The 25,814-nt window shown below is 47.3% G+C and overlaps 1 protein-coding gene across 4 annotated transcripts in view; it reads left to right on the plus strand.

The window, feature by feature from the left end:
• The window catches only part of pcif1 (phosphorylated CTD interacting factor 1), a 198,167-nt gene that overhangs the window by 164,081 nt on the left and 8,272 nt on the right, over positions 1-25,814 (plus strand). For all 4 annotated transcript variants that reach the window (XM_078236329.1, XM_078236332.1, XM_078236330.1 and 1 more), the window contains exon 14: positions 13,545-13,638. In XM_078236329.1, coding sequence (XP_078092455.1) covers positions 13,545-13,638 — 94 coding nt within the window. The remainder of the gene's footprint in view (positions 1-13,544; positions 13,639-25,814) is intronic.

A 25,814-nucleotide genomic window follows, 5' to 3' on the forward strand; every position in this document is an offset into this window, starting at 1 on the left:
CTGAGATTGAGCTGTGAGTGAGGGTCTCACTGAGATTGAGCTGTGAGTGAGGGTCTCACTGAGATTGAGCTGTGAGTGGGGGTCTCACTCAGATTGAGCTGTGAGTGAGGGTCTCACTGAGATTGAGCTGTGAGTGAGGGTCTCACTGAGATTGAGCTGTGAGTGAGGGTCTCACTGAGATTGAGCTGTGAGTGAGGGTCTCACTGAGATTGAGCTGTGAGTGAGGGTCTCACTGTGGTTGGGCTGAGTGAGGGTCTCACTGGGATTGACCTGAGTGAGGGTCACACTGAGATTGAGCTGAGTGAGGGTCACACTGAGATTGAGCTGAGTGAGGGTCACACTGAGATTGAGCTGAGTGAGGGTCTCACTGAGATTAAGCTGTGAGTGAGGGTCTCACTGAGATTGAGCTGAGTGAGGGTCTCACTGAGATTGAGCTGAGTGAGGGTCCCACTGTGATTGAGCTGAGTGAGGGTCCCACTGAGATTGAGCTGAGTGAGGGTCCCACTGAGATTGAGCTGAGTGAGGGTCACACTGAGATTGAGCCGTGAGTGAGGGTCTCACTGAGATTGAGCTGAGTGAGGGTCTCACTGAGATTGAGCTGTGAGTGAGGGTCTCACTGAGACTCAGCTGTGAGTGAGGGTCCCACTGAGACTCAGCTGAGTGAGGGTCCCACTGAGATTGAGCTGAGTGAGGGTCACACTGTGATTGAGCTGAGTGAGGGTCTCACTGTGATTGAGCTGAGTGAGGGTCACACTGAGATTGAGCTGTGAGTGAGGGTCACACTGAGATTGAGCTGTGAGTGAGGGTCTCACTGAGATTGAGCTGTGAGTGAGGGTCACACTGAGATTGAGCTGTAAGTGAGGGTCACACTGAGATTGAGCTGAGTGAGGGTCCCACTTGGATTGAGCTGTGAGTGTCTCACTGAGATTGAGCTAAATGAGGGTCTCACGGAGATTGAGCTGAGTGAGGGTCTCAATGAGATTGAGCTGTGAGTGAGGGTCTCACTGAGATTGAGCTGAGTGAGGGTCCCACTGAGATTGAGCTGAGTGAGGGTCCCACTGAGATTGAGCTGAGTGAGGGTCACACTGAGATTGAGCTGAGTGAGGGTCACACTGAGATTGTGCTGTGAGTGAGGGTCTCACTGAGATTGAGCTGTGTGAGGGTCTCACTGAGATTGAGCTGAGTGAGGGTCACACTGAGATTGAGCTGAGTGAGGGTCTCACTGAGATTGAGCTGTGAGTGAGGGTCTCACTGAGATTGAGCTGAGTGAGGGTCTCACTGAGATTGAGGTGAGTGAGGGTCACACTGAGATTGAGCTGCGAGTGAGGGTCTCACTGAGATTGAGCTGCAAGTGAGGGTCACACTGAGATTGGGCTGAGTGAGGGTCTCACTTAGATTGAGCTGAGTGAGGGTCACACTGAGAATCAGCTGAGTGAGGTTCTCACTGAGATTGAGTTGTGAGTGAGGGTCTCACTGAGATTGAGCTGTGAGTGAGGGTCTCACTGAGATTGAGCTGAGTGAGGGTCTCACTAAGGTTGAGCTGAGTGAGGGTCTCACTGAGATTGAGCTGAGTGAGGGTCTCACTGAGATTGAGCTGAGTGGGGGTCTCACTGAGATTGAGCTGAGTGAGCGTCACACTGATACTGAGCTATGAGTGAGGGTCTCACTGAGATTGAGCTGAGTGAGGGTCTCACTGAGATTGAGCTGAGTGAGGGTCACACTGAGATTGAGCTGAGTGAGGGTCTCACTGAGATTAAGCTGTGAGTGAGGGTCTCACTGAGATTGAGCTGAGTGAGGGTCCCACTGAGATTGAGCTGAGTGAGGGTCCCACTGAGATTGAGCTGAGTGAGGGTCACACTGAGATTGAGCCGTGAGTGAGGGTCTCACTGAGATTGAGCTGAGTGAGGGTCTCACTGAGATTGAGCTGTGAGTGAGGGTCTCACTGAGACTCAGCTGTGAGTGAGGGTCTCACTGAGACTCAGCTGAGTGAGGGTCCCACTGAGATTGAGCTGAGTGAGGGTCACACTGTGATTGAGCTGAGTGTGGGTCTCACTGTGATTGAGCTGAGTGAGGGTCACACTGAGATTGAGCTGTGAGTGAGGGTCTCACTGAGATTGAGCTGTGCGTGAGGGTCACACTGAGATTGAGCTGTAAGTGAGGGTCACACTGAGATTGGGCTGAGTGAGGCTCACACTGACATTGATCTGTGAGTGAGGGTCTCACTGAGATTGATCTGTGAGTGAGGGTCTCACTGAGGTTGAGCTGAGTGAGGGTCACACTGAGATTGAGCTGAGTGAGGGTCCCACTGGGATTGAGCTGTGAGTGTCTCACTGAGATTGAGCTGAGTGAGGGTCTCACTGAGACTGAGCTAAATGAGGGTCTCACGGAGATTGAGCTGAGTGAGGGTCTCAGTGAGATTGAGCTGTGAGTGAGGGTCTCACTGAGATTGAGCTGAGTGAGGGTCCCACTGAGATTGAGCTGAGTGAGGGTCCCACTGAGATTGAGCTGAGTGAGGGTCACACTGAGATTGTGCTGTGAGTGAGGGTCTCACTGAGATTGAGCTGAGTGAGGGTCTCACTGAGATTGAGCTGAGTGAGGGTCACACTGAGATTGAGCTGAGTGAGGGTCTCACTGAGATTGAGCTGTGAGTGAGGGTCTCACTGAGATTGAGCTGAGTGAGGGTCTCACTCAGATTGAGCTGAGTGAGGGTCACACTGAGATTGAGCTGCGAGTGAGGGTCTCACTGAGATTGAGCTGCGAGTGAGGGTCACACTGAGATTGGGCTGAGTGAGGGTCTCACTTAGATTGAGCTGAGTGAGGGTCACACTGAGAATCAGCTGAGTGAGGTTCTCACTGAGATTGAGTTGTGAGTGAGGGTCTCACTGAGATTGAGCTGTGAGTGAGGGTCTCACTGAGATTGAGCTGAGTGAGGGTCTCACTAAGATTGAGCTGAGTGAGGGTCCCACTAAGATTAAGCTGAGTGAGGGTCCCACTGAGATTGAGCTGAGTGAGGGTCTCACTGAGATTGAGCTCAGTGAGGGTCTCACGGAGATTGAGCTGAGTGAGGGTCTCACTGAGATTGAGCTGTGAGTGAGGGTCTCACTGAGATTGAGCTGTGAGTGAGGGTCTCACAGAGATTGAGCTGTGAGTGAGGGTCTCACTGAGATTGAGCTGTGAGTGAGGGTCTCACTGAGATTGAGCTGTGAGTGAGGGTCTCACTGAGATTGAGCTGTGAGTGAGGGTCTCACTGAGATTGAGCTGTGAGTGAGGGTCTCACTGTGGTTGGGCTGAGTGAGGGTCTCACTGGGATTGACCTGAGTGAGGGTCACACTGAGATTGAGCTGAGTGAGGGTCTCACTGAGATTGAGCTGTGAGTGAGGGTCTCACTGAGATTGAGCTGTGAGTGAGGGTCTCACTGAGATTGAGCTGTGAGTGAGGGTCTCACTGAGATTGAGCTGTGAGTGAGGGTCTCACTGTGGTTGGGCTGAGTGAGGGTCTCACTGGGATTGACCTGAGTGAGGGTCACACTGAGATTGAGCTGAGTGAGGGTCACACTGAGATTGAGCTGAGTGAGGGTCCCACTGAGATTGAGCTGAGTGAGGGTCCCACTGAGATTGAGCTGAGTGAGGGTCACACTGAGATTGAGCTGAGTGAGGGTCTCACTGAGATTAAGCTGTGAGTGAGGGTCTCACTGAGATTGACCTGAGTGAGGGTCTCACTGAGATTGAGCTGAGTGAGGGTCCCACTGTGATTGAGCTGAGTGAGGGTCCCACTGAGATTGAGCTGAGTGAGGGTCCCACTGAGATTGAGCTGAGTGAGGGTCACACTGAGATTGAGCCGTGAGTGAGGGTCTCACTGAGATTGAGCTGAGTGAGGGTCTCACTGAGACTCAGCTGTGAGTGAGGGTCTCACTGAGACTCAGCTGTGAGTGAGGGTCTCACTGAGACTCAGCTGAGTGAGGGTCCCACTGCGATTGAGCTGAGTGAGGGTCACACTGTGATTTAGCTGAGTGAGGGTCTCACTGTGATTGAGCTGAGTGAGGGTCACACTGAGATTGAGCTGTGAGTGAGGGTCACACTGAGATTGAGCTGTGAGTGAGGGTCTCACTGAGATTGAGCTGTGAGTGAGGGTCACACTGAGATTGAGCTGTAAGTGAGGGTCACACTGAGATTGAGCTGAGTGAGGGTCCCACTGGGATTGAGCTGTGAGTGTCTCACTGAGATTGAGCTGAGTGAGGGTCTCACTGAGATTGAGCTAAATGAGGGTCTCACGGAGATTGAGCTGAGTGAGGGTCTCAATGAGATTGAGCTGTGAGTGAGGGTCTCACTGAGATTGAGCTGAGTGAGGGTCCCACTGAGATTGAGCTGAGTGAGGGTCCCACTGAGATTGAGCTGAGTGAGGGTCACACTGAGATTGTGCTGTGAGTGAGGGTCTCACTGAGATTGAGCTGAGTGAGGGTCTCACTGAGATTGAGCTGAGTGAGGGTCACACTGAGATTGAGCTGAGTGAGGGTCTCACTGAGATTGAGCTGTGAGTGAGGGTCTCACTGAGATTGAGCTGTGAGTGAGGGTCTCACTGAGATTGAGCTGAGTGAGGGTCTCACTCAGATTGAGCTGAGTGAGGGTCACACTGAGATTGAGCTGCGAGTGAGGGTCTCACTGAGATTGAGCTGCAAGTGAGGGTCACACTGAGATTGGGCTGAGTGAGGGTCTCACTTAGATTGAGCTGAGTGAGGGTCACACTGAGAATCAGCTGAGTGAGGTTCTCACTGAGATTGAGTTGTGAGTGAGGGTCTCACTGAGATTGAGCTGTGAGTGAGGGTCTCACTGAGATTGAGCTGAGTGAGGGTCTCACTAAGATTGAGCTGAGTGAGGGTCCCACTAAGATTGAGCTGAGTGAGGGTCCCACTGAGATTGAGCTGAGTGAGGGTCTCACTGAGATTGAGCTCAGTGAGGGTCTCACGGAGATTGAGCTCAGTGAGGGTCTCACTGAGATTGAGCTGTGAGTGAGGGTCTCACTGAGATTGAGCTGTGAGTGAGGGTCTCACTGAGATTGAGCTGTGAGTGAGGGTCTCACTGAGATTGAGCTGTGAGTGAGGGTCTCACTGAGATTGAGCTGTGAGTGAGGGTCTCACTGAGATTGAGCTGTGAGTGAGGGTCTCACTGTGGTTGGGCTGAGTGAGGGTCCCACTGAGATTGAGCTGAGTGAGGGTCTCACTGAGATTGAGCTGAGTGAGGGTCTCACTGAGATTGAGCTGAGTGAGGGTCACACTGAGATTGAGCTGAGTGAGGGTCTCACTGAGATTGAGCTGAGTGAGGGTCTCACTGAGATTGAGCTGAGTGAGGGTCTCACTGAGATTGAGCTGAGTGAGGGTCTCACTGAGATTGAGCTGTGAGTGAGGGTCTCACTGAGATTGAGCTGAGTGAGGGTCTCACTGAGATTGAGCTGAGTGAGGGTCTCACTGAGATTGAGCTGAGTGAGGGTCTCACTGAGATTGAGCTGAGTGAGGGTCCCACTGAGATTGAGCTGAGTGAGGGTCTCACTGAGATTGAGCTGAGTGAGGGTCTCACTGAGATTGAGCTGAGTGAGGGTCTCACTGAGATTGAGCTGAGTGAGGGTCTCACTGAGATTGAGCTGTGAGTGAGGGTCTCACTGAGATTGAGCTGTGAGTGAGGGTCTCACTGAGATTGAGCTGTGAGTGAGGGTCTCACTGAGATTGAGCTGTGAGTGAGGGTCACACCGAGACTGAGCTGAGTAAGGGTCCCACTGAGATTAAGATGAGTGATGGTCTCACTGAGATTAAGATGAGTGAGGATCTCACTGAGATTGAGCTGAGTGAGGGTCTCACTGAGATTGAGCTGAGTGAGGGTCTCACTGAGATTGAGCTGTAAGTGAGGGTCACACTGAGATTGGGCTGAGTGAGGCTCACACTGCCATTGATCTGTGAGTGAGGGTCTCACTGAGATTGATCTGTGAGTGATGGTCTCACTGAGGTTGAGCTGAGTGAGGGTCCCACTGGGATTGAGCTGTGAGTGAGGGTCTCACTGAGATTGAGCTGAGTGAGGGTCCCACTGGGATTGAGCTGTGAGTGTCTCACTGAGATTGAGCTGAGTGAGGGTCTCACTGAGATTGAGCTCAGTGAGGGTCTCACGGAGATTGAGCTGAGTGAGGGTCTCACTGAGATTGAGCTGTGAGTGAGGGTCTCACTGAGATTGAGCTGTGAGTGAGGGTCTCACTGAGATTGAGCTGTGAGTGAGGGTCTCACTGAGATTGAGCTGTGAGTGAGGGTCTCACTGAGATTGAGTTGTGAGTGAGGGTCTCACTGAGATTGAGCTGTGAGTGAGGGTCTCTCTCAGATTGAGCTGAGTGAGGGTCACACTGAGATTGAGCTGTGAGTGAGGGTCACACTGAGATTGAGCTGAGTGAGGGTCACACTGAGATTGAGCTGAGTGAGGGTCTCACTGAGATTGAGTTGTGAGTGAGGGTCTCACTGAGATTGAGCTGTGAGTGAGGGTCTCACTCAGATTGAGCTGAGTGAGGGTCACACTGAGATTGAGCTGTGAGTGAGGGTCACACTGAGATTGAGTTGTGAGTGAGGGTCTCACTGAGATTGAGTTGTGAGTGAGGGTCTCACTGAGATTGAGCTGTGAGTGAGGGTCTCACTCAGATTGAGCTGAGTGAGGGTCACACTGAGATTGAGCTGTGAGTGAGGGTCACACTGAGATTGAGCTGAGTGAGGGTCTCACTGAGATTGAGTTGTGAGTGAGGGTCTCACTGAGATTGAGCTGAGTGAGGGTCTCACTGAGATTGAGCTGAGTGAGGGTCTCACTGAGATTGAGCTGAGTGAGGGTCTCACCTAGATTGAGCTGAGTGAGGGTCCCACTGAGATTGAGCTGAGTGAGGGTCCCACTGAGATTGAGCTGAGTGAGGGCCCCACTGAGATTGAGCTGAGTGAGGGTCCCACTGAGCTTGAGCTGTGAGTGAGAGTCTCACTGAGATTGAGCTGAGTGAGGGTCCCACTGAGATTGAGCTGTGAGTGAGGGTCCCACTGAGATTGAGCTGTGAGTGAGGGTCTCACTGAGATTGAGCTGTGAGTGAGGGTCTCACTGAGATTGAGCTGTGAGTGAGGGTCTCACTGAGATTGAGCTGAGTGAGGGTCTCACTGAGATTGAGCTGAGTGAGGGTCACACTGAGATTGAGCTGTGAGTGAGGGTCACACTGAGATTCAGCTGAGTGAGGGTCACACTGAGATTGAGCTGAGTGAGGGTCTCACTGAGATTGAGCTGCGTGAGGGTCTCACTGAGATTGAGCTGTGAGTGAGGGTCTCACTGAGATTGAGCTGAGTGAGGGTCTCACTGAGATTGAGCTGTGAGTGAGGGTTTCACTGAGATTGAGCTGAGTGAGGGTCTCACTGAGATTAAGCTGAGTGCGGGTCACACTGAGATTGAGCTGAGTGCGCGTCTCACTGAGCTTGAGCTGTGAGTGAGGGTCTCACTGAGATTGAGCTGAGTGAGGGTCACACTGAGATTGAGCTGAGTGAGGGTGTCACTGAGATTGAGCTGTGAGTGAGGGTCTCACTGAGATCGAGTAGTGAGTGAGTTCCCTCTGAGATTGAGCTGAGTGCGGGTCACACTGAGATTGAGCTGAGTGAGGGTCTCACTGAGATTGAGCTGTGAGTGAGGGTCTCACTGAGATTGAGCTGAGTGAGGGTCTCACTGAGATTGAGCTGTGAGTGATGGTCTCATTGAGATTGAGCTGAGTGAGGGTCTCACTGAGATTGTGCTGTGAGTGAGGGTCTCACTGAGATTGTGCTGTGAGTGAGGGTCACACTGAGATTGAGCTGAGTGAGGGTCTCACTGAGATTGAGTTGTGAGTGAGGGTCTCACTGAGATTGAGCTGTGAGTGAGGGTCTCTCTCAGATTGAGCTGAGTGAGGGTCACACTGAGATTGAGCTGTGAGTGAGGGTCACACTGAGATTGAGCTGAGTGAGGGTCTCACTGAGATTGAGTTGTGAGTGAGGGTCTCACTGAGATTGAGCTGTGAGTGAGGGTCTCACTCAGATTGAGCTGAGTGAGGGTCACACTGAGATTGAGCTGTGAGTGAGGGTCACACTGAGATTGAGCTGAGTGAGGGTCTCACTGAGATTGAGTTGTGAGTGAGGGTCTCACTGAGATTGAGCTGAGTGAGGGTCTCACTGAGATTGAGCTGAGTGAGGGTCACACTGAGATTGAGCTGAGTGATGGTCCCACTGAGATTGAGCTGAGTGAGGGTCTCACTGAGATTGAGCTGAGTGAGGGTCTCACCTAGATTGAGCTGAGTGAGGGTCCCACTGAGATTGAGCTGAGTGAGGGTCCCACTGAGATTGAGGTGAGTGAGGGTCCCACTGAGATTGAGCTGAGTGAGGGTCCCACTGAGCTTGAGCTGTGAGTGAGGGTCTCACTGAGATTGAGCTGAGTGAGGGTCCCACTGAGATTGAGCTGTGAGTGAGGGTCTCACTGAGATTGAGCTGTGAGTGAGGGTCTCACTGAGATTGAGCTGTGAGTGAGGGTCTCACTGAGATTGAGCTGAGTGAGGGTCTCACTGAGATTGAGCTGAGTGAGGGTCACACTGAGATTGAGCTGTGAGTGAGGGTCACACTGGGATTCAGCTGAGTGAGGGTCACACTGAGATTCAGCTGAGTGAGGGTCACACTGAGATTGAGCTGAGTGAGGGTCACACTGAGATTGAGCTGAGTGAGGGTCACACTGAGATTGAGCTGAGTGAGGGTCACACTGAGATTGAGCTGAGTGAGGGTCTCACTGAGATTGAGCTGAGTGAGGGTCTCACTGAGATTGAGCTGCGTGAGGGTCTCACTGAGATTGAGCTGTGAGTGAGGGTCTCACTGAGATTGAGCTGAGTGAGGGTCTCACTGAGATTGAGCTGTGAGTGAGGGTTTCACTGAGATTGAGCTGAGTGAGGGTCTCACTGAGATTGAGCTGAGTGCGGGTCACACTGAGATTGAGCTGAGTGCGCGTCTCACTGAGCTTGAGCTGTGAGTGAGGGTCACACTGAGATTGAGCTGAGTGAGGGTCACATGAGATTGAGCTGTGAGTGAAGTTCTCGCTGAGATTGAGCTGTGAATGAGGGTCTCACTGAGATTGAGCTGAGTGAGGGTCACACTGAGATTGAGCTGAGTGAGGGTGTCACTGAGATTGAGCTGTGAGTGAGGGTCTCACTGAGATCGAGTAGTGAGTGAGTTCCCTCTGAGATTGAGCTGAGTGAGGGTCACACTGAGATTGAGCTGAGTGAGGGTCTCACTGAGATTGATCTGTGAGTGAGGGTCTCACTGAGATTGAGCTGAGTGAGGGTCTCACTGAGATTGAGCTGTGAGTGAGGGTCTCACTGAGATTGAGCTGAGTGAGGGTCTCACTGAGATTGAGCTGAGTGCGGGTCACACTGAGATTGAGCTGAGTGCGCGTCTCACTGAGCTTGAGCTGTGAGTGAGGGTCACGCAGAGATTGAGCTGTGAGTGAGGGTCTCACCTAGATTGAGCTGAGTGAGGGTCACACTGAGGTTGAGCTGAGAGTCAGGGTCTCACTGAGATTAAGCTGTGAGTGAGGGTCTCACCTAGATTGAGCTGAGTGAGGGTCACACTGAGATTGAGCTGTGAGTGAGGGTCTCACTGAGATTGAGCTGAGTGAGGGTCACACTGAGATTGAGCTGTGAGTGAGGGTCTCACTGAGATTGAGCTGTGAGTGAGGGTCACACTGAGATTGAGCTGTGAGTGAGGGTCACACTGAGATTGAGCTGAGTGAGGGTCTCACTGAGATTGAGCTGTGAGTGAGGGTCTCACCTAGATTGAGCTGAGTGAGGGTCACATGAGATTGAGCTGTGAGTGAAGTTCTCGCTGAGATTGAGCTGTGAGTGAGGGTCTCACTGAGATCGAGTAGTGAGTGAGTTCCCTCTGAGATTGAGCTGAGTGAGGGTCACACTGAGATTGAGCTGAGTGAGGGTGTCACTGAGATTGAGTTGAGTGAGGGTGTCACTGAGATTGAGCTGAGTGAGGGTCACACTGAGATTGAGCTGAGTGAGGGTCTCACTGAGATTGAGCTGAGTGAGGGTCACACTGAGATTGAGCTGAGTGTGGGTCACACTGAGATTGAGCTGAGTGAGGGTCACACTGAGATTGAGCTGAGTGAGGGTCACACTGAGATTGAGCTGAGTGAGGGTCTCACTGAGATTGAGCTGAGTGAGGGTCACACTGAGATTGAGCTGAGTGAGCGTCTCACTGAGATTGAGCTGCGTGAGGGTCTCACTGAGATTGAGCTGTGAGTGAGGGTCTCACTGAGATTGAGCTGAGTGAGGGTCTCACTGAGATTGAGCTGTGAGTGAGGGTTTCACTGAGATTGAGCTGAGTGAGGGTCTCACTGAGATTAAGCTGAGTGCGGGTCACACTGAGATTGAGCTGAGTGCGCGTCTCACTGAGCTTGAGCTGTGAGTGAGGGTCACACTGAGATTGAGCTGAGTGAGGGTCACATGAGATTGAGCTGTGAGTGAAGTTCTCGCTGAGATTGAGCTGTGAATGAGGGTCTCACTGAGATTGAGCTGAGTGAGGGTCACACTGAGATTGAGCTGAGTGAGGGTGTCACTGAGATTGAGCTGTGAGTGAGGGTCTCACTGAGATCGAGTAGTGAGTGAGTTCCCTCTGAGATTGAGCTGAGTGCGGGTCACACTGAGATTGAGCTGAGTGAGGGTCTCACTGAGATTGAGCTGTGAGTGAGGGTCTCACTGAGATTGAGCTGAGTGAGGGTCTCACTGAGATTGTGCTGTGAGTGAGGGTCTCACTGAGATTGTGCTGTGAGTGAGGGTCACACTGAGATTGAGCTGAGTGAGGGTCTCACTGAGATTGAGTTGTGAGTGAGGGTCTCACTGAGATTGAGCTGTGAGTGAGGGTCTCTCTCAGATTGAGCTGAGTGAGGGTCACACTGAGATTGAGCTGTGAGTGAGGGTCACACTGAGATTGAGCTGAGTGAGGGTCTCACTGAGATTGAGTTGTGAGTGAGGGTCTCACTGAGATTGAGCTGTGAGTGAGGGTCTCACTCAGATTGAGCTGAGTGAGGGTCACACTGAGATTGAGCTGTGAGTGAGGGTCACACTGAGATTGAGCTGAGTGAGGGTCTCACTGAGATTGAGTTGTGAGTGAGGGTCTCACTGAGATTGAGCTGAGTGAGGGTCTCACTGAGATTGAGCTGAGTGAGGGTCACACTGAGATTGAGCTGAGTGATGGTCCCACTGAGATTGAGCTGAGTGAGGGTCTCACTGAGATTGAGCTGAGTGAGGGTCTCACCTAGATTGAGCTGAGTGAGGGTCCCACTGAGATTGAGCTGAGTGAGGGTCCCACTGAGATTGAGCTGAGTGAGGGTCCCACTGAGATTGAGCTGAGTGAGGGTCCCACTGAGCTTGAGCTGTGAGTGAGGGTCTCACTGAGATTGAGCTGAGTGAGGGTCCCACTGAGATTGAGCTGTGAGTGAGGGTCTCACTGAGATTGAGCTGTGAGTGAGGGTCTCACTGAGATTGAGCTGTGAGTGAGGGTCTCACTGAGATTGAGCTGAGTGAGGGTCTCACTGAGATTGAGCTGAGTGAGGGTCACACTGAGATTGAGCTGTGAGTGAGGGTCACACTGGGATTCAGCTGAGTGAGGGTCACACTGAGATTCAGCTGAGTGAGGGTCACACTGAGATTGAGCTGAGTGAGGGTCACACTGAGATTGAGCTGAGTGAGGGTCACACTGAGATTGAGCTGAGTGAGGGTCACACTGAGATTGAGCTGAGTGAGGGTCACACTGAGATTGAGCTGAGTGAGGGTCTCACTGAGATTGAGCTGAGTGAGGGTCTCACTGAGATTGAGCTGCGTGAGGGTCTCACTGAGATTGAGCTGTGAGTGAGGGTCTCACTGAGATTGAGCTGAGTGAGGGTCTCACTGAGATTGAGCTGTGAGTGAGGGTTTCACTGAGATTGAGCTGAGTGAGGGTCTCACTGAGATTGAGCTGAGTGCGGGTCACACTGAGATTGAGCTGAGTGCGCGTCTCACTGAGCTTGAGCTGTGAGTGAGGGTCACACTGAGATTGAGCTGAGTGAGGGTCACATGAGATTGAGCTGTGAGTGAAGTTCTCGCTGAGATTGAGCTGTGAATGAGGGTCTCACTGAGATTGAGCTGAGTGAGGGTCACACTGAGATTGAGCTGAGTGAGGGTGTCACTGAGATTGAGCTGTGAGTGAGGGTCTCACTGAGATCGAGTAGTGAGTGAGTTCCCTCTGAGATTGAGCTGAGTGAGGGTCACACTGAGATTGAGCTGAGTGAGGGTCTCACTGAGATTGAGCTGTGAGTGAGGGTCTCACTGAGATTGAGCTGAGTGAGGGTCTCACTGAGATTGAGCTGTGAGTGAGGGTCTCACTGAGATTGAGCTGAGTGAGGGTCTCACTGAGATTGAGCTGAGTGCGGGTCACACTGAGATTGAGCTGAGTGCGCGTCTCACTGAGCTTGAGCTGTGAGTGAGGGTCACGCAGAGATTGAGCTGTGAGTGAGGGTCTCACCTAGAATGAGCTGAGTGAGGGTCACACTGAGGTTGAGCTGAGAGTCAGGGTCTCACTGAGATTAAGCTGTGAGTGAGGGTCTCACCTAGATTGAGCTGAGTGAGGGTCACACTGAGATTGAGCTGTGAGTGAGGGTCTCACTGAGATTGAGCTGAGTGAGGGTCACACTGAGATTGAGCTGTGAGTGAGGGTCTCACTGAGATTGAGCTGTGAGTGAGGGTCACACTGAGATTGAGCTGTGAGTGAGGGTCACACTGAGATTGAGCTGAGTGAGGGTCTCACTGAGATTGAGCTGTGAGTGAGGGTCTCACCTCGATTGAGCTGAGTGAGGGTCACATGAGATTGAGCTGTGAGTGAAGTTCTCGCTGAGATTGAGCTGTGAGTGAGGGTCTCACTGAGATCGAGTAGTGAGTGAGTTCCCTCTGAGATTGAGCTGAGTGAGGGTCACACTGAGATTGAGCTGAGTGAGGGTGTCACTGAGATTGAGTTGAGTGAGGGTGTCACTGAGATTGAGCTGAGTGAGGGTCACACTGAGATTGAGCTGAGTGAGGGTCTCACTGAGATTGAGCTGAGTGAGGGTCACACTGAGATTGAGCTGAGTGTGGGTCACACTGAGATTGAGCTGAGTGTGGGTCACACTGAGATTGAGCTGAGTGTGGGTCACACTGAGATTGAGCTGAGTGAGGGTCACACTGAGATTGAGCTGAGTGAGGGTCTCACTGAGATTGAGCTGAGTGAGGGTCACACTGAGATTGAGCTGAGTGAGCGTCACACTGAGATTGGGCTGTGATTGAGGGTCACACTGAGATTGAGCTGATCAGTGTTTGCCGAAATTATGGTTTGACTGTGTGTGTGTAGATGTGTTTTGATTGTAGGGTCCATGTCCTCTGTGTGTTGTGCATTTCCATGTACACCTGTGTGTAGACCTGATACGGAACAGTGTGAAAGCTGCCCCTTGTTTTCTCCTTTACAGCTCATTCTTGACTTTCTCACCAGTCAGCGGCTCCTTTGAAGCAAACCCTCCATTTGGTGAAGAGCTGATGGAATCTATGGTCACACACATGGAGGTGAGGGTCTGAGCTGTTAGCTTGCACTGTCCAAAAAAATGGGGTATAGGACAGGGCTTGTATCAATGCTCAGTTCAAATCTATTGTTTACAGTATCAAGAGCTTTGATAGCAAGTTGTATGACATAGATCTGGTACCCTGGACAAAAAGAATTATTTCAATATTGAGGTCGGAGGCATAGAATCCCTACAGTGCAGAAGATGGCCTTTCGGCCCCTCAAGTGTGTACCGACTCTCCGACAGTGCATCCCAACAAGGCCCTATCCCTGTAACCTCATGAATGTACCCCGCCAATCTCCCTAGCCTACACATCTCGGGACTGTAAGGGGCAATTTCCCATGGCCAATCCACCTCACCTGCACATTTTTGGAATATGCGAGGAAACCGGAGCATCTGGAGGAAACCCACGCAGACTCAGGGAGAATGTGCAAACTCCACACAGACAGTCACCCAAGGCCAGAATTGACCCTGGGTCCCTGGTGCTGTGAGGCAGCAGTACTAACCACTGTGCCGCCAAATGAAGTGAATATTATTTTTCTGATATTCATTGTGAACCTTGCCTTTAGTCAGGTTTTATCTTCCAGTTTAATGATATGATTTACTCTAGATGCCCAAAAGCCATCAAGCTCCTTCATCGTTGTTCCAATTACTGGATTCAGAGTACAGTTACCAATTGAGGAAATCTGTGTCAAAAATCCCTGTCCAGCAACTGTAAAGCAATCAGACAATCAGGAGACCTCTTGGTTATTCGCCCTAATCTTCTGCTTTGACCTCATAGTTCTCCAGAAATGCCATCTTGAAGGGAGTCAGCCCTCTTTCGAACCTCTGAGACCAGACACAGCGAGAGAAAAGTAAAGCTGTCACATCCAATCTCACTGCATGGCACAGTGGTTAGCACTGCTGTCTCACAGCGCCAGGAACCCAGCTTCAATTCCTGGCTTGGGTTGTCAGTGTGGAGTTTGCATTTTCTCCCCTGCTTGGGTTTCCTCTGGTGCTCCAGTTTCCTCCCACAGTTGGAAAGACATGCTGGTTGGGTGCATTGGCCGTGCTAAATTCTTCCTCACTGTAACCGAATAGATGCCGGAGTGTAGCGACTAAGGGATTTTCACAGTAACTTCATTGCAGTGTTAATGTGACACTACTTGTGACACTAATAAATAAATGAAAAAAAACTTTACCTGATGCCTCAAAATAATGTGTGGTTTCAAGCTGTACCCAGCCCCAACAGCTCAAATAATCCTTGCCCTAAATAATAGAAGATTGAATCAGAACCTTTCTAAGTGAATTGAAACCTAAAGCATAGAGCCTATCTTATACTCTGTATTTAGGCTGGGACTAAATTTGTTGCCCTTCTGAGTACCATGTCAAGAGCCAAGATGGCTTATATGAGGTGGGTATCAAATGGAGCTATGGTAATTGAATTGTTTGAGCACTCCTGACCACTCCACGCCTTTCAACCTTTCTGTCACCTTTAACTAATGCCACCAATTTTATACTCTATACGTGAAATCTTTAGACCCTGTGTGCATGATTGCACACTTACCTACATTGAAGGACATTAGGAAATAAAATATTCAGCATCTTCAGGTGGAGTTATATTTTAATATTTTAGTGCTGTGTTCTAAAAATGGCATCCATTTTTACATATAAATCATCAAATGTATATGATTCCCATGAGCTTGCACTGAGCAGCGATGTGTTGCAATGGTGTCCGTACCATTTGCTCTCCTGGCGTTATATGAGATGATTGATGTGAGAGGGTCCTAAGATGTTGGATGTGCTGGGCTGGATTTTCATCTCAGAGTTGAGAATCGGGAGATGGGACTAATTCTGCTATTTCGATTCTGCCTCTGACACCAGGCTGCAGGGAAACAGATTTTTCCAGCAGCTTTGGCCTTTATTGGCCTAGAGTTGGGTCTACCACAGGAGGAAGCAGGCGCATGGCAGGGTCAGAAATAGAATGATTCCAGAGTGGGCAAATTAAAAGGTTTGCCTCCATTCCCAAAAAAACATTGGCCAGTTCTTCCAATGGAATCAGTGGCAAATGTTAAGATATATCAAGAATGCCTCACAGTCTAAAGAAATTTAAACCTTCCGATCACTTTAACCCTCTTCCTCACCCTACCCCCTCACCGTCACTCACCTTCACCAAATCTCCCCCCATCCCAACACCCTCCCCCATTATCCACTTTATGACGAGTACGCACAAGCCCTATTCCAACAGTGGAATAAAATTCCATAAAATTCCCCAAGGAAATAGCTTCTTCAAGCCAGCTTTGTAAACAGATCCCAGCATTTATAAAATGTTTAGGCAGCTAGATTGCAGCAAAAAGCCCATTAAATGCCTGAATAAACAACCAGTCTCTTCAAATCAACTTTGTAAACAGAGTCAGACACTTGTAACACAATTAGACAGTTGGAATGAAACCAAGAGCTCATAAAATTTCCCAAGTGAACAAGCTGAGCTGAGGGCAGCTATTTGAGGTGAAAGCATAAATGTACTGGGGTAGGATTAATCATTTACGTATTGTTACCATATTGCCACATCCAATAGTGTATTCAATCTTTTTATCTGTTAGATGAACTTTTTAAACTGATTGGAAAACGTTACCACATTTACATTGTTGATCTTTTACTTGAAGATTTGCCAATTGGTATTGGTAACAATCTGACAAATACATTGGACCTGCAGGGGGGTACCTTCAGGGGACTGGAAGATCCTGCGGTGGGAAGGGCCAGAATGGTTTATGCATAGTGACATCTTCCAATCACAGCAAGTCATGACTCACTTTAATGAACACAGGTACAACTCATGCTACATGATAACTGTAAAGGAGGCAGAACTATTTCACTCACCTTTTAAACTCTTCCTATCTCCAGTCCGTGGTTCACATCCCAATACAGTTGCTATAAAACATTGTGCATTCATCAGCAAACTTCTGATCTTATGGTGGTCATTGATGTAGCGAGTAACTCATCTCCTGACTCCCCAAAGCCTGTCCACCATCTACAAAACACAAGTCAGGAGTGTGATGGAATACTCCCCATTTGCCTGGATGGATGCAGTTCCAACAACACTCAAGAAGCTTGAATCCAGGACAAAGCAACCCGCTTGATTGGCACCACATCCATAAACATCCACTCCCACCACCACCAATACTCAGCGGCAGCTGTGTGTAACAGCTATAAGGTCCACTGGAGGAATTCACCAGGACTCCTTAGGAAGCACCTTCCAAACCCATGATTGCTACCATCTAGAAGGACAGCAGAATTGGACGTGTATCACCGTTCCTTCACTGTCGCTGGGTCAAATTCCTGGAACTCCTACTCTAACAGCACTGTAGGTGTACTTGCACCTCAGGGACTGCAGCAATTCAAGAAGGTAGTTCACTACCACCTACTGAAGGGCAATTAGGGATGGGCAATTAATGCTGGCCTAGCCAGCGATGCCCACATCCCATAAGTGAATAATAATTTAAAAACCCCAAAAGCTGCTAAAGCCCTGTGAAAATTAAAATATTTAATCTGGAACGGGTTCTTAATGAGCTCACAACAATGTTAAGCAGGTTATTAACAGGAATGGATCTGGCTTCCCTTTCCCACACTGCACTAAATGGTAATGGGCAGAAGCGGAAGTGTGGTGTGTAGCCACTCCACTTGGCAGCCTTTTTATTGTCATTCCAACTCTGTTATGTCCTGTTTCAGAACTGTCACATGGGTCCGATGTTGCAGGTTATTTTTCTGAAGTTTAGAAAGTCTACTCTTTTGAAATGGAGACTGGATGTCCATTAAGAAACCTATCCACAGTGGTGAGTGTTTTGGGAAGTTAGCTTTGGCAGAGAAGTTGAGTTCTAGTAATTGTCCCCGAACCATCAGAATAAAATCACCTTAGAACCACAGAAAAGTTACAGCATAGAAGACTATTCAGCCCATCTTGTCCATGCCAGCCTGAAAATGGCTCGGGATATTGAGGCCCTGGTCAAGAAGAAGAAGGAGGCACATGACATGCATAGGCAGCTGGGATCAAGTGGATCCCTTGAAGAGTACAGAGAGTGTAGGAGGGCAAAAAGGGGACTCGAGATTGTTTTGGCAGATAAGGCAAAGGAGAATCCAAAGAGCTTCTACAAATACATAAAGGGCAAAAGAATAACAAGGGAGAGAGTAGGATCTCTTAAGGATCAACAAGGTCATCTATGTGCGGATCCACAAGAGATGCGTGAGATCCTAAATGAATATTTCTCATCAGTATTCACTGTTGAGAAAAGCATGGATGTTAGGGAACTTGGGGAAATAAATAGTAATGTCTTGAGGAGTGTACATATAACAGAGAAGGAGGTGCTGGAAGTCTTAAAGCACATCAAGGTAGATAAATCCCCAGGACCTGATGAAGTGTATCCCAGGGCATTGTGGGAGGCTAGGGAGGAAATTGCGGGTCCGCTAGCAGAAATATTTGAATCATCGATAGTCACAGATGAGGTGCCTGAAGATTGGAGGGTGGCAAATGTTATGCCTTTGTTTAAGAAGGGCTGCAGGGAAAAGCCTGGGAACTACAGGCCGGTGAGCCTCACATCTGTAGTGGGTAAGTTGCTAGAAGGTATTTTGAGAGACAGGATCTACAGGCATTTAGAGACGCAAGGACTGATTAGGGATGATTAGGGACAGTCAGCATGGCTTTGTGAGTGGAAAATCATAACTCACAAATTTGATTGGGTTTTTTGAAGGTGTAACCAAGAAGGTAGATGAGGGCAGTGCAGTTGATGTTGTCTTCATGGACTTTAACAAGGCCTTTGACAAGGTACCGCATGATAGGTTGTTGCATAAGGTTAAATCTCACGGGACCCAGGGTGAGGTAGCCAAATGGATACAAAATTGGCTTGATGACAGAAGCCAGAGGGTGGTTGTAGAGGGTTGTTTTTCAAACTGGAGGCCTGTGACCAGTGGTGTGTCTCAGGGATCGGTGCTGGGTCCACTGTTATTTGTCATTTATATTAATGATTTGGATGAGAATTTAGTAGGCATGGTAGTAAGTTTGCAGATGACACCAAGATTGGTGGCATAATGGACAGTGAAAAAGGTTACTAGGATTGTAACAGGATGTTGATCAATTGGGCCTATGGGCTGATGGATGGCAGATGGAGTTTAATTTAAATAAATGCGAGGTGATGCATTTTGGTTGATCGAACCAGGGCAGGACTTACTCAGTTAATGGTAAGGCGTTGGGGAGAGTTATAGAACAGAGATCTAGGGGTACAGGTTCATAGCTCCTTGAAAGAGGAGTCACAGATGGACAGAGTGGTGAAGAAGGCATTCGGCATGCTTGGTTTCATTGGTCAGAACATTGAATACAGGAGTTGGGATGTCTTGTTGAAGTGGTACAAGACATTGATAAGGCCACACTTGGAATACTGTGTACTGTGTTCTGGTCACCCAATTATAGAAAGGATATTATTAAATTAGAGAGAGTGCAGAAAAGATTTACCGGGACTTGATAGTTTGAGTTATAAGGAGAGGCTGGATAGACTAGGACTTTTTTCTCTGGGGTGTAGGAGGCTTAGGGGTGATCTTATAGAGGTCTATAAAATAATGAGTGGCACAGATCAGCTAGATAGGCAATCTCTTTTCCTAAAGATAGGAGAGTCTAAAACTAGAGGGCATAGGTTTAAGGTGAGAGTGGAGAGATACAAAAGGATCCAGAGGGGCAATTTTTTCACACACAAGGTGGAGAGTGTCTGGAACAAGCTGCCAGAGGTAGTAGTAGAGGCGGGTACAATTGTGTATTTTAAAAAGCGTTTAGACAGTTACATGGGTAAGATGGGAATGGAGGGATATGGGCCAAACGTGGGCAATTGGGACTAGCTTCGGGGTAAAAAAAGGGGGTGGCATGGACAAGTTGGGCTGAAGGGCCTGTTTTCATGCTGTAAACCTGTATGACCCTATGACACCCAGGTGCCCTTTCTAATCCCATCTTCCTGCACTCGTACCATAGGTGCAGATCCAGGTTATTTTTAAAAGAGTTTAGGGTCTCTGCCTCCACTACCAACTTGGGCAGCGAATTCCAATCACCCACTACCCTCTGTGTAAAAAAGTTCTTCCTCATGTCCCTTCTACACCTACTGCCACCTAGCTTGAATCTATGTCTCCTGGTTCTAGAATTCTCCGCCAAGGGAAACAATTTTATCCTGCCCACTCTATCTCTTATAATTTTGTACATCTCTGTCAAATCACCCCTCAGCCTTCTTTGTTCCAAGGAAAATAACCCCAACCTATCCAATCTCACTTCATAGCTACACTTTTATTGCCTGGCAAAATTCTTGTAAATCTCCTCTGCAGTCTCTCCAGAGCAATTACTCCTTCCTGTAATGTGGTGACCAGAATTGCACACAATACTCCAGTTGTGACCTCACCAGTGTAATTTACAATTCCAACATTATATCTTTACTTTTATATTCCATATCTCTGCTAATGAAGGGGAGCATTCCATATACCTTCTTTCTGGCTATCTAACAGAAGACAGAGGGTGGTGGTGGATGGAAAATTTTCGGACTGGAAACCGGTTACCAGCGGAGTGCCACAGGGATCAGTGCTTGGTCCTCTGCTATTTGTCATTTTTATAAATGACTTGGAGGAGGGGGCTGAAGGGTGGATCAGTAAATTTGCTGATGACACCAAGATTGGTGGAGTAGTGGATGAGGTGGAGGGCTGTTGTAGGCTGCAAAGAGATATAGATAGGATGCAGAGCTGGGCTGAAAAATGGCAAATGGAGTTTAACCCTGACAAATGCGAGGTGATTCATTTTGGGAGGACAAATTTAAATGTGGATTACAGGGTCAAAGGTAGGGTTCTGAAGAATGTGGAGGAACAGAGAGATCTTGGGGTTCATATCCATAGATCTCTGAAGGTTGCCACTCAAGTGGATAGAACCGTGAAGAAGGCCTATAGTGTGTTGGCGTTCATTAACAGGGGGTTTGAGTTTAAGAGCCGTGGGGTTATGCTGCAACTGTACAGGACCTTGGTGAGACCACATTTGGAATATTGTGTGCAGTTCTGGTCACCTCACTATAAGAAGGATGTGGAGACACTGAAAAGAGTGCAAAGGAGATTTACCAGGATGCTGCCTGGTTTGGAAGGTAGGTCTTATGAGGAAAGGTTGAGAGAGCTAGGGCTTTTATCTTTAGAGCGGAGGAGGTTGAGAGGATACTTGATAGAGGTTTATAAGATGATGAGGGGGATAGAAAGAGTGAACGTTCAAAGACTATTTCCTCGGGTGAATGGAGTGGTAACTAGTGGGCATAACTATAGGGTTCATGGTGGGAGATATAGGAAGGATGTCCGAGGTAGGTTTTTTACTCAGAGAGTGGTTGGGGTGTGGAATGGACTGCCTGCAGGGATAGTGGAGTCAGAAACTTTCGGAACATTTAAGAAGCTACTGGATAGGCACATGGAGTACTTCGGGATGATAGGGAGGAAATAGCTTGATTTGGGTTTCAGACAAAGCTCGGCACAACATCGTGGGCCGAAGGGCCTGTTCTGTGCTGTACTGTTCTATGTTCTATGTTTATAACCTTGTCTATCCCTTTTAGTATATTCTCATTTATGGTATACTGTTTGACCTCCCTAAAAGCATTACCTCATGCTTCTCTAAGTTAAAATCCATCTGCCACTTTAGTGCCCACTCCATCAACACATCGATATCGTTTTGGAGATTATAGCTATCCCCAACACTATCTACTACTCGCCCAATCTTTGTATGGTCTGCAAATTTTTCAGTCGTGCCCTCCATGTTCGCATCCAAATTGTTAATATATAACACAAACAGTAAGGGTCCCAACACCAAGCTCTGTGGAACACCACTTGAAACATTCCATTCACAAGGGCATCCAACGAACATTACCCTTTGTTTCCTGTTACTAAGCCAACTTTTTATCCAGTTTGTCATATTACCCTGCGTCCCATATGCTTTTCACTTTCTGGAGATTTGAAATCATAAGAGTTTCTAAAATTAAAAAAAGGGAAACTGTTTTATTTCTCTCCCAGCAAATGATTAACAGCAACCTATTTCTGTTAATTCTGAGAGAGCTTAAGAACACTGGAGCAGGATGAAACTATTCAGCCCCTTGAGCCTGTGTCCCTGCCATTCAGTTGGATCGTGATTGATCTGCGTCATAACTCCATCGACCTGCCTTGGTTCTGTAACCGTTAATAAAAAACAATTATCAGTCTCAGTTTAAAATGTTCAATTGACTTCCAGCCTTAGTAGCTTTTGAATGGGAAAAGAGTTCTTGATTTCCACTATTGTCATAGAGTCATAGTCATACACACACACATACTCTTGTGTGTAAACGTGCTTCCTAATGTCACCCTTGAATGTCCTAGGTTTAATTTGAAGGGTATGCCCCTTGTTCTGGACTATGATGGCCATGTTTACTACATTACAGCCACCACAGGACTTGGCATAACTATAGTGTTCATGGTGGGAGATATAGGAAGGATGTCCGAGGTAGGTTCTTTACTCAGAGAGTGGTTGGGGTGTGGAATGGACTGCCTGCAGTGATAGTGGAGTCAGACACTTTAGGAATATTTAAGCGGTTATTGGATAAGCACATGGAGCACACCAGGATGATAGGGAGTGGGGTAGCTTGATCTTGGTTTCAGATAAAGCTCGGCACAACATCGTGGGCTGAAAGGCCTGTTCTGTGCTGTACTGTTATATGTTCTATGGTACAATGCAGTGACCTCAGTGCTGGGCTATGTATGAGGAGAGTAGTACTTCAACTTACCCAGTGTTCCATTATTGGAAAAGAATTTTCCTACATTACAACAGTTACTACACTCCAAAAAGAAATTGGGATATCCTGAGGTCATGAAAGATGCTATATAAACAAAAGGTCCTTTCCTTTTGTTTAATGGAAAGTGGCAGTCCATGAGGTTGGCTGTTAATTTCCTCAAATTAACATTCTCAACAGGAACTACTTGCAATTATGGAACACCGTTAAAGAAGTAAAACATCCCAAAGAGCTTCACAGGAGCATTATCAAACAAAATTTAACACCAAGACACCTGAGGACTAATTAAGACAGATGACCAAAAGTTTAGTTACAGAGATGGGTTGTAAGGAGCAGCTTCAAGGTGGAAAGAGAGGTGGAGCGGTTTAGAGTGCACATTCCAGAGTTTAAGGTCTTGATAGCGGAAGGAAAATGGAGATGTGCAAGAGACCAGCATTAGAGGAGTACTCGTGTCTTAGAGGGGTGTAGAGTTGGAGGAGATTACAGGGATAGGGAGAGTTCCAACCATGAGGGATTTGTAAACAAGGATGCTGCCCAACACTGCAAATTAGGTTAGGTACATTGACCCGAACAGGCGCCAGACTGTGGCGACTTGGGGAATTTCACAGTAACTTCATTGCAGTGTTAATGTAAGCCTTACTTGTAACTAATAAATAAATTTTAACTTTAAAATCTGACCCTACCCTGTGCTTTAACCTATTCATCTATATGTAGAACACAAATGTAATTTCTCACCAGTTTTCCCACAATGGCACATAATGCAATTCCTGGATGGGTCCTACATTTTAATTAATAGAAAAATATTGCACAATGTGAGGCTGTCTTGTTTCCCCCTCCCAGAAGTCAATATCGAAGAATTACCTCATTGAATCTGGAGAGGTGTAGTAAGCTAACCAGGGCTCTCTCTCTAGTTCCTTTGTACAGAATAGACGAAGGACTATTAAATTTGAGCAACAGAAAAGTTTGTTAACTTGGTTAAGGAGAAAGAACATGCAAGATCATCCAATTAAGAGTTTATTCCTCACACAAAGCATGTAACCATGTTTCCCTTCAGCTCCTGCTCTATTCAATGTTGTAGCTCTGTTGATTATCTCCCACCATTAGCAATAATTCCTCTCTGTTGCTGACACAGGTACAATCCCAGTGAAAAACAAAAAAAGCAACTCTTTTTATTTACCATTAATAATTGCTGATGGAATCACAGAAATGGTTAGCAAGCTGTTAATTAAGTAAAATAGCTACCTTTTCATTGAAGGGATGATCTTCATCCTCAAGTTTTTCAATCAGTTAGAATATCTTCCACTCATTCTTAATAAGTCAACATTTAAAAAAAATTTCTGAATAAATTGTTTATCTAAAACAGAAGAACTGACTTAGCATCATCCTATAGGGCAGATGCCGATCTTGCTTCCTAGTAGAACGCGACAGTAGGTGCTTCCCACCTTAATACCCTGTTCACAGTGTGGGCACTTCACTGTTGCCAAGAACAAGTGCTGCTCTTTAATGTTCAAATTATTTTTCACTTAATTTGTCATGCTTCAACTTAGAAAGCAAATAGGAAATTGATTTAAGTAGTTAGTTTTACACCCTAAACCTTCCTGGCATCATCCAAGACCACAGAAACACTCACCCTTCCAAGTTTTATGAACTGAATGTTACAGCCAATTTCCAAACCTTAATCAGCCCTTTGAGTTCCATAAATTCACAGTGGATATTTGCTGGCTTCATTGAGCTGTCTAATAGGAAAGAAACAACCCACTGCATTTGGAAGAGAAATACAGCAAGTCTCACATCGCTGGAGAGCACAGTCCATATATCTATCAATCCTCTTCCAAAATAATTCAACATTGAGATACATCAGCAACATGCATAGGCACACAATCTGCACTCTCATGGTGCCACCTGAGACATCATCCCAGTCCTCACTCCTCATTCCAGAGATGAATCTAACATTACTGTCAAATTGTAAATCAACATCAGATCCATATACCAAACAATAACTATAAAATTATTACAAAGATCATAGTAAAATTATATAGTAAAATGGAACAATTGATTGGTATCCCAATACAATAATTTCCCAATCATAGGTTAGTGTCATAACTACAAAATTATACACCAATATCATAAAATACAATAGCTGTTAAGTTACTACACCATAAATTATATAACTTCACCACTAAATCACATAGTAAACTAACATTAGCTCCTGATTGATACCCTTTTAGCAGACCAGCATGTAGTCAAAGATGTTAAGGTAGCTTAAATCATGGGGGGAGTCAAGATTTGGCCGATTTACAGACTCATTTGATCATACTTGATCTCTAGGTGGCTCTGATTCAAAGACTATGAGGTGAAAAAACTCTCTATCAGATGTCACCAAACTTAAAACAGCTAGAGTGAAAGATTTGTTCCATGAACCTTTGGAAAATCATCACAGTATTGTCAACTTTAAAATGAGCTGGAAAAAACTTTAAGGATGCTTTTTTAGCAAGTTAAGACCCTTGGATCAAAAAACATAAACTAGTTTGATGAGAAGAATAAAGAGACGATGAATTGCTCTGTGAAAAATGGAGTTTATGTCAAGCATCTGTCTTCGACACCAGATTAAACAGAGAGAGCTTCAAAGAAAGCTGAGGATATCCAGATGACTGCTGACACACTTAATATGAAAAGATTCTCTCAGAGACTTCAAACTGTTTGTAGCTTCCTGTCTGGAGCTTTCGTTTTCCAAATAAGCTTTGTTGACTATGCCTTATTAACTGGCAATAGCCTAATTTTGGATAGCTGAGCTAACCATTCGAACCATTTGAAGCGTCTACTTAATTAGAAGGCATGCGTAGAAAGTGAAGTCCTAAATCAGCAATCTCCGAGTCCGGTAGTAATGCCTCTTGTTGAAGAAACCCATGTTTATTGAGATCATTAGGCAGCAAAGTGTCTCCAGTGACCAGATTCCACTGATATACTTGCTGAGATATATCAAGCAGGCTGGCACCAACCAGCTCACTTGGTTCTGCACCAGTTGACGGGCAAAAAATAAATCATCCTACAAGTGTGTAGATTTGCATCGATTATCCATCTAATCAAACAAGAGCAGTAGATGTATTTGAAAAATCCCTTCTTATCATTGCAGGGGAAATCCTTACTCAGATTATTTTAAACTATCAGCATTTAACTGATAAATTGTTGCCTGACAGTCAGTGTGGATTGATAAAACAAAACGCACTGGCCTCTACTGCCAGACAACTTCAGGAAAAAGATTGAGAACAAAACATTGGATCTTTACTGTGTCTTTGTTGATACTGTCAGCAGAAAACACCTCTGCAAAATGCTGGCCAATGTTGGTTGTCTCGAGCAGGTTAACCTAATGGTCTGATAGTTCCATGGTGATGTG

Source organism: Mustelus asterias, chromosome 20, assembly GCF_964213995.1.
Source record: "Mustelus asterias chromosome 20, sMusAst1.hap1.1, whole genome shotgun sequence".
In the NCBI taxonomy this organism is placed as follows: domain Eukaryota; kingdom Metazoa; phylum Chordata; class Chondrichthyes; order Carcharhiniformes; family Triakidae; genus Mustelus; species Mustelus asterias.